At 43.0% G+C, this 9840-nt stretch overlaps 1 protein-coding gene across 1 annotated transcript in view; it reads right to left on the reverse strand.

Moving 5' to 3' along the window:
- Nucleotides 1-228: 228 nt before the first annotated feature.
- cacnb3b (calcium channel, voltage-dependent, beta 3b) overlaps nt 229-9840 on the reverse strand; it is a gene marked incomplete at its 5' end in the record, with an annotated part of 43238 nt that continues 33626 nt past the window's right edge. The window contains 5 exons of the mRNA XM_084333175.1: nt 229-355; nt 2244-2294; nt 2690-2860; nt 4583-4678; nt 7377-7528. Coding sequence (XP_084189301.1) covers nt 2265-2294; nt 2690-2860; nt 4583-4678; nt 7377-7528 — 449 coding nt within the window. The 3' untranslated portion in view covers nt 229-355; nt 2244-2264. The remainder of the gene's footprint in view (nt 356-2243; nt 2295-2689; nt 2861-4582; nt 4679-7376; nt 7529-9840) is intronic.

Below are 9840 nucleotides of genomic sequence, written 5' to 3' on the forward strand. Positions count from 1 at the left end.
GCAGAAGGGAGTGGCCCTGAGTCGTGTGGTGGTGGGGGCAGGGTACTCTCTCCGAGGGGGCAGCAGTGAGGTGGCGGCTCCTTCGTCTGCTGTGTTGGCGGTCAGATCTTTCTCCTCCTTACCCTTAACTTCCTCTTCCTCCTCCAGCTCACCGGCCTCCTGTTCTTCATCGCTCAGGGGATTCTCCCCCTCCTCTGTCTAACCCCCGGGCGGGGCCAGAGGAGGTGAGGCCGGTGAAGGAGGTGGTGGCCGGCTGCCCAGAGAGGAGGGCTGCGGCTGCTGCCCCCTGGTGGCCCCCTGGTCTCTGTGCACCGTGACCTCCCAGTCTGACCCCAGCCCACAGTACAGGCTGCTCCTGGAGAAGGAGGAGGAGGAGCAGGTTTCAGTGCAACACCAGTAGAAAGTGAAGCAATCACAACAACTGAACCCTTCAGATGAACATATTAATGAAGCTGTTTAGGAATATCTTTTGGATAGCTGGTGGTGTATTCATTTTTCCTACTTTGTAGTGGCCGACTGTCATTCCTCGATGTGCTGACAGGCGTCCACGATGCACCTGTTATGAAGATTCATTTTTCCTATCTGTCTCACCGTTTGGAACTGACAAATGGAGCAATTGACAACTGTTCTGATTTAACCCTTCATTCACCATCATTCACCTTTGGACAACAATAAAACCCTGTAAACCGTACCAGCAGCAACTTGGGACATTCCATATTTACATCACAAACTTTGGTACTGAGTAGATAACTAATTACGGGTGCATCGTGGACGCCTGTCAGCACATCGAGGAATGACAGTCGGCCACTACAGGTGGTTTGTATTTGGTATTTGCGGTTGTAAAGTGAATTCAAATACCTTGGGAAAGTGAATGTGATACATAGTAAAAAAAATTAAATAATGAACTACCTTTTAAAGGAGCTATAGATAACATTCAGCCACTAGATGTCGCACTAGAGCAGGTGCATTCCATGTGGGGAAATGGGAAGTAGGGAGGGGGTACATGCATGCAACATGTAAACAACAACATTCATTTTGGACCCGCAAACGTTTTTTAACTCTTTGATGGCCAAACACGTAATATTACGTGTTTCACCGCCAACGCTTGAGCGCCAAAAATGTAATAATACGTTTTTAGTCCTTTGATCTTTTTCCTTTGATCCCTGTTCTAAACGATCATCCGGATCACTCTAGCCGTCCCTGGCTCATTTGCCTACGTTGGAATTGCAATGCCGATCTAATCTCACCAGGTGGCAGTATCGCCTACCATTTTGAACTCTGATAGAAAGGGATCAGTAGAGACAATGAATGAACTGGACTGTCAAGACTCGCTCTGAGGGGGAGGAGCACTTGCAGAGCATTCGCTAGGAGATCTGCTCGCCTCAAAACCTATAGTTTCCCGTAAACACGTGTAATTACATATAAACAAGTAATTGCGATCGTCGATGGGATCATTGGAATTATTCTTTCTGGAGTACCCTCTGGCTAAGGTAAGGACCCCCTATGTCTATTTTACCGAACCTGTAACAATCACAGTGTCTTACTTTACCGGACCTAAACCAAGCGTTTTCTAACAATCACATTTTCGGGGTAAGACTACCCCCCCCCCCCCCCGATGATTTTGCGAAGGCACATGTGTACATGGTATATACCTTTGATTTGTGAGTATTTGGGGTTTCAGGGGATCAACCAGAACGATTTGGGTTTATTGCATATAGCGCGTTTTATCTCGTGATCTATGGAAAAAGACTGGATTATTTTGGAAACGGGCTTTGTTTAGCATGTAATAAACTACAAACTACAGTGTGTAGAAACAAACTCTTTTTACATGTTGGAGTAGAAATAGTGTCTGTCAAATGAGCCATACTATTGTCTCCATAGGTATAATATAGAATATACAATAGCTCCGCAAAGATCGTGAAATATCGTGAAAATGGTCAAGAAAAGCTGGCGCAGATGGGGAAAAGGGCGTGGCCGTCAAAGAGTTAAATGATAAATTAATTAATCAAAAACAATACTTTTATTCCACACCTGTCTAAAAGCTCTGTGGATGTATTATATATAAAAAAAGATTACATAAACATTTTATCTATAGCACTCTTAACTAAAGCCATTATTAATCTCAAAACCCAAAATGGATTTATATGGTTCCTCGTCTGAATGTACTGAACTCAGTAGTACATTGACGCACGAGAGACAGGCATGGGAGCAGGAGAAGAGGGGGAAATAGCTGTCCTACTTACGCATGTCTGTGGTGGTGCTTATCACTCTATCAACTCTTGAGTCTCTGAAAACTACACACATGAAGACAGAAGGAGTTAGAAACTCAAGTTCCATGATACCGGAGTTTACGAGTTGTGACATATCACTGACTATCACTTTCACCTTTTGTGGTGCAAACAAACTTTATTATGAACATGGGGTGTCGTGAGACATCATCAGAAATATGATATTGACATACTTGGATTCCTAAAAGATGATCAAACCACCTGCATCAAGACAGAAAGGTTTAATAATCTGCTAAACCTGCTGCCTTGAATCCGATTGGTCCTGACATTCTGACCTAACTAGCGCACCCGAATGCTATCACTATAGATTTCTGACTTTACAAGTTGACGAGGGCCGACCGTACGCACCATCACTACCAGCATAGGTCAGCATTCATACCTCAGTGCCACGTTCAACTTACCTGTTGGCTGGAGTTAGCTGAGGGCGGGGTGACCACGCTTTGGTCCAATAAGGGGTTGAGGGGGGCAGAGCCGGGCAGATGAGTGGCACGCCAGTAAATGTCTAGATACTCAGACAGGTGTTCACATGCGTCCTCCAGCTGGTTCTCGTCCAGGATGACATCAAACATCTCCTACACGGGGGGGGGGGCACAGCATAATGTAACTTCCAGACTACATGAGAGAAAAGAGAGAACTTTATCATCCCCTGTGGGGACATTACGTTGTTGTCAACAGCGCCTCACAGCATCGTTGGAAGAGGGTAAATAAGGGAATGAAAACTATTTATAACAGTGTAAAAATATAAAAGGGATAGAACATTTAAAAATAATATTCATATTTACATATCAACACACCACACCACTCACTAACTTCCCTTGCATAGCAGTAACCATACAAAGTATGCATACTAAGTATGCTGCACTGTTGGCACATAGTACTGAATACTTTGAGTTTTCATAGCCCCCGTCTGTGGTGCTGTCTCTGCATGGTCCTATTATTATTGGACAATGTGTGTGGACATTTTGAAGTCTTTGCAAAATTGTCACCTAAAAGTTCCTATATACAAATCAGGGAAGCCAACTCGCTAGACATCTTCAAAAGACAGCCTAAAACCTATTTTAGGCATTTAAATGAAACATCAGGGACATCCTGACACAAATTGTACTTTACCTGCACTTTTCTTACCCTGCCTACTTTTATACACTTCCTATCAAATTGATCTCACTACCTCCTATGCACTGTAATTTTAAGAGCGCTGCTCTGTTGTAATTCAAAACTGATGCACTGCTCTGTTGTACAGTATGTTAGATACCCTGTTGTATGTTAGAACTATTTTATGTCCGTTCTATTTTATATATTTTTTTGCCTATTTTTTTAACTAAATCAAACCGCACTTTCTTTTGTACTCTGTCTATCCTATTTTTATTATTTGTATTACTGAATGAAACTGTAAACAGAGGCCTATTACGATGAATTGGAAATGGGGGACCCTGGTGTAAACAAGACGAAAGTCTTTCTCTGGTCTGCATCCCCTTAACAATTGTATGTATTGAGCTGTACTGCACTGTACCCATTCTGCAATCTGTTAATAAAGTTTTCATTCATTCATTCATTCATTGGGATGCTAGATCCCACTGTGCTTTACCTTACCTTGCTATCTCTCTATATTTATTATGCTCGCTTATGCCTGTATTTTTTTTGTTGTGAAGCACTTTGAACTGCAACTGTATGAAAAGTGCTATACAAATAAAGTTATTATTATTATTATTATTATTATTATTATTATTATTATTATTATTATTATTATTATTATTATTATTATTATTATTATTATTATTATTATTATTATTATTATTATTATTATTATTAAGTGCTTGGTGAATTGTGTTTTGTGTTTCTGCTTCTGTTATCACAGGTATAGTTTGGTTCTGCTCCATATCTAAAGGATTGCAGCTTACATTTACATTTAGTAATTTAGCTGATGCTTTTATCCAAAGCGAGTTACAAATTGTGAACAACAAGTCAGCAGGAGGGGTACATCCCTGGCAGCTAAGGGTCAGTGTTATTGTTTGGAAAACAGTGTCAAACTTATGTATAGACATATTAGCAAGGTAGGTAGTAGTATATGGATAGTAACATAGTACATAGTAGTAGATAGTGGTAAAATACCTAATAGTAAAATACAGTAAGAAGGTTCGTTTATTTTTTTTTGTATTATTTCAGATATTGATGCGTTTTTAGTCAACGGCAGTAATTGGGCGGGTCTCAGCTGTCCTGACTGTGGTGGGAGGGACATAGAATAGCCATGCTTCCCTTGACCAAATACTAGTTGGTTTGTGGGAAAAGGGACGTACGGGTGGACACTGTGCCAGCTTGTCCCCTGCCATCATTTGGACGTTGAGGTGTTTGCTCTGTGACTTCCCCCGAGATTTGATCAACCTCTGAAGAACCTGAAGAGAATAACGAGAGAGAAAGAAAGCTAACTAAGGGGAGGAAACACAATGGAGGAATACTACCTTTATTTAGCCAGATAAAACATTAAGAACAGATTTCTTATTTACAATGTCGATCTGGTCCAAGAGGCCCCAACAGGAATAAAAAAAGAAATTATAATAATTATAATATATATATATATAATACAATAAAAGCACAGTTAAGAATCACACATAAACAAATAAACAACAGTATGTACAAAAGAATAAACAGGGGAGGAGTAGGGGGGGGGGTGAAATGTATGTGTGTGTGTGTGTGTGTGTGTGTGTGTGTGTGTGTGTGTGTGTGTGTGTGTGTGTGTGTGTGTGTGTGTGTGTGTGTGTGTGTGTGTGTGTGTGTGTGTGCGTGCGTGCGCACGCGCATGTGTATGCAAACAGATGTGTGTGTCTAGGTGCGAGTATGAAGATGAATGAGTGCTTGTATGTTGTACAGTATGTGAGAGGGTGTATGCAAGTGTGAAACTGGGGTATCAGCAGGAGGGATCTACTAAGAGCGTGTTGAGTATAATTCTTGAAGGCAGTCAGTGAAGTAAGAGCTGTAAGTTTAAGGGTGTCTTGAAAAGCGTTCCAATCATAAGCTGCTGCAAAGTGAAAGGAGTTTCGGCCGAAGGTGGTCTTGGAGCTTGGGATGTATAGTTTGCTATGAGCTTGCTAGATCTTGTGCCAGAAGTGCTATGAGAAAGGTGGAACAGGGAGGAAAGATAAGGTGGGGTCTTGCCCAGGATTGTCTTGTAAATGGAGTGGAACCAATGTTGGAGTCGGCGTGTGTGGAGAGAGGGCCAGTCAACCAGTTTTGTAAAGGTCACAGTGATGTGTATTAAAGGGTGCATTGGTGGCAAAGCGGATGGCAGAATGGTGAAGAGTGTCCAGTTTGTGTAGAGCCGCCTTTGAAGCCATTTTATAGATGACATCACCATAGTCCAGGATGGACAGGACAGTCATCTTTACAAGGGTGAGTTTTGCGGAGCGTGTGAAGGAAGCGTTGTTACGGAAGAGAAATGCCAGTCTGGCTTTCACTTTGGACTGAAGATTGTTAATGTGAACGGAGAAAGAAAGGGAAGAGTCCGGCCAAAGCCCTAAATATTTGTAGGAATTTGCTGACGACACAGTGGTGGTGGGCCTGATCTCTGCCAACGACGAGAGGGCCTACCTGGAAGAGGTCAAGGTCCTGGCGGGATGGTGCCAGGAAAACAGCCTCTCCCTGAACGTCAGCAAAACAAAGGAGATGATTGTGGACTTCAGGAGGTCGGGGGTCAAGGACTACAGCCCCCTCAGCATCGACGGGGCACCGGTTGAGAGAGTCAACAGCTTTAAGTACCTCGGAGCCTACATATCCGAGGACTTGACATGGACCACACACATTGACAGTGTTGTGAAGAAGGCACGACAACGCCTCTACTTCCTCAGGCGCCTAAGGAAGTTCCAAGTCAGTCAGAAGATCCTTAAGAACTTCTACTCATGTACAATAGAGAGCATCTTGACCGGCAACATCACCTCCTGGTTTGGGAATAGCACTGCACAAGACCGAAGCAGACTACAAAGAGTGACACGTTCAGCCGAACGCACAATTGGAGGGGGGCTCCCCACCCTCCAGAACATTTACAACAAGCGTTGCAAGGGCAAGGCTAAGAGAATCATTAAAGACTCCAGTCACCCGAACAACTGCCTCTTTGAACTGCTGCGGTCAGGCAAGCGATACCGGAGTCTCAAGGCGAGCACAGAAAGACTCAGAAGAAGCTTCTATCCCCAGGCCATCAGGCTGCTAAACGAACAATGAACACTACACAACAACAACCACCAAACGCACATAGCACACACATCCACACGCACACACTCACTTTAAACAAACACACTGTAGCACCCACTCCACACACTTTATAGCACACACCCACTTTAAACAAACACACTGTAGCACCCACTCCCCACACTTTATATTTATTGATGAAGGATTGCACTACAACCCGTACACCTTACTGTAAATTGTACCTAAATTGTACCTCATCCCATTTCTGCTTTGCACTATATAGTACTGTACATTAGTACACTGCATAGTATTGTATATTATTATATGGTAACTCAGAACATTGTACATATGTCTATACCGAACACTGTGACCTCATTTTCTTCTTCTAAATTACATGCACTATGTTATTTGATACTATCTTGTCTAGCACAGTCTCTGGAGCGTAACAGTAAGAAGCATTTTGTATGAAAGTATTCTGTACTTCTGTATGACAACTATTAAAGAAACTTGAAACATTAAATGACACCATAGCCAATAAGCTGTTGCATTGGGTCATATTGTATGGGAAAAACATCATGAGGATATTATGTATACAAAAAAAGGTCATGTTTTAGTTTCCCTTATCATTCTCGCCACATCTGACAATTTGAAGCAAATCCTTCAACTCGCAATACTCACTCTCAACCCATCCCCCCAAACTATACACATTAACTATGACACTAATGATTAGATAATAATAATACATTCAATTTACATAGGGATTTTACATTGCTCAAAGATGCTTTACTGTGTAAACAACAACAAAACAAAACAAAAACAGACGACCAGAAATATAATGTCTCGTGTTTGAATTTGGGCTGATTTTCATTCTATGTCCACTTTGTAAGGGTTACGATGAGGCCCGTGACATACTTTTGGCGAGGAGACTTTGACGTAGACGACGATGGGAGCCAGGGAGGTCTTGAGGAGCTGTGCTGGGTGGTTGATGGTGTCTGCGTCCAGGACCACTAGCTGCAGAGTCTTGGCCAGCTCAAAGATCCTTTCAATCTCACTCTGGACCTCGGCTACAATCACACAAAAGAAACAGTAGGGAATGCACAGGTCAGTGAATTAGAGATGACATAGTGAGCATCTGTTCAATTCAGAGTGGGACTCAGAGCAGCATGAGTGACTCAAAGGGGGAATGACACAGTTTTAAGACGTTTTTAGTCAGTAAATGGACTGCATTTATATATTGTTTTTATCTAAAGCCTTTACAACTTGTGCCTCGAATTCACCCATTCACTCACACATTCACACACAGACGGCGGAGGCAACCATACAAGGTGCCAACCTGCTCATCAGGAGCAGTTAGGGGTTAAGAGTCTTGCTCAAGGACACTTTGGAATCTAACCGGGAACCTTCCGATTACCAGACGACTGCTCTTTGAGTTGTAAAGCTCTTTGGATAAAAGGTAAACACAACATTCATTTAGGATCTGACAACATTTTTTAAAATGATTCATTCACAATCTTTTTATTTTTTTTGATCCACCTTTTCTCCCATCCCAATTTCGCTGTGCCAATTCTCCCCTCCCTGTCTTGAACGTTGCTCGCATATGCCCCCCACTGGCCAGTTGTAGGGAGGATAGAAGCCTTGCATCACGTGTCCCCTCCGATACACGAGGAGGCAGCCTGTCACATCGTTTCACCTGCCAGCGCAGACTCTCATTGGCGAGGTGTAACGTGTGGGAGGCTCACACTACCCCCGCCATTTCCTGTCTCTGCTGTGCAGGCGTCCCCCAACCGACCTGTAGTCGCTGTCCACAACGTCCAGATTACCACCCATCGACTTCCACCCGCTAACTCTGCCAATTGAGTTAGTATGACGGCCGGACCAAGCCGGAGGCAGCACCGACAGCCGGATTCGAACCCGGTGTCTCTTGCGTTGGTGACGAGCGCAATGTCCGCTGCGCCACCCAGCCGCCTTATTCATTCACAATCTTAATATTTCTTTTGGGGGGGAAGCAATACCTTTATTCCACACCTTTCTAAAGGCTCTGTGGATGTATTATTATTTAATATTTGTAATACAAATTAAAAAGATGATCAATATAACTTTTAAAAAGATTGAAAAACATGATTTTCATTGTACTGAATCTTTAGCGGTTTTATTGAGTTTTTCTATTGTTTATTTGTTGATTTATTGAATTGATTGAGGGAGTTCTTTTTTGATGCACGCACAGCCATGGGGAGGGCTCGCAAGGGAAGCATTTCACTGCCACTAGTAATGTGACTCGCGCTCACTCTCAATCCAAGCGCAAAAGTCAGAGTTTCTTTTAATCGGACATTGCAACCATTGCAACAAGCATGATTCATTACAATCTCATTTCCCCTTCTGCCTTCTATAACACGGTAAGGATAAAAGCTGTAAGAACAAATTGAGGACATTTTTGGGGACAGGATATGGTCGAGGACAGATTACTTAATTCAGGGACTGTCGGGGGTGTCCTCTCACCTTAATATAGACCTATATCATTTCATTCAAACTTTGGTGGATGCTTAATATCATACATACCTGTACATTTTAACGATTTGAGGCTTTGTTTCCAGGGGCTTTAAGTATCTATGTTTGAATCTGATCCAAATATTATCCTATAATTATTCTAGTGATTATTCTGCAGAAGAACAATGAGGCACTGTTTTGAAGGAACTGAACCAAAAGATCTGTCTCTCTTCAAAGAGCCGTAATTCCCATCGCTGACTGCCAATGTACATGTATAATGTGTACATGACAATCAAATTATTATTATTATTTTTTACTTTCTCTTTTTCCCCCTTTCTTTTTCCATTTTTTCCCCATCCCAATGTTAGTTGTTATGCCAATTCCCAATCCCCTACCTGGTCGTTGCGCGCTCTGCCCCCTACCGTCGGTCTGGGAGGGCGGAGACTATCACATGCTTCCTCCGACACATGTGTAGCCAATCCCCACTTCTTTTCAGTGTAACGTGTGGAAGGAGCACACTACCTCTCCCAGGACCCGACCTTGCTGTGCAGGTGCCCCGACCGATCTGTAGGAGTCACTGTTTTACAACGACCAGGACGCGTGTAGCTTTTCTCCAACGTGTCCGTGTTTCCGGGTTCCCGTTTTGCGCTCTGATTGGCCAGGTCATGTGACATGTGCGGCAATCGTGGGACGGCAAATTCTGCGCCTATTTCCGGGTCGAACAGCCTGCAAACTACCTAACGCCTAGTTTATCACTGGTTATGCTTAGGCGACTCTTTCGAAGTTGGTTAAGGTTAGAGTTTGGAATCAGGGCAGGCGTTCTATCGCCATGCTATAAGACAAACTCTAACCTTAACCAACTTCGAAAGAGTGCCTAAGCTTAACCAGTGTA

Source organism: Notolepis coatsorum (genome assembly GCF_963971535.1).
Source record: "Notolepis coatsorum genome assembly, chromosome: 17".
Taxonomy (NCBI): domain Eukaryota; kingdom Metazoa; phylum Chordata; class Actinopteri; order Aulopiformes; family Paralepididae; genus Notolepis; species Notolepis coatsorum.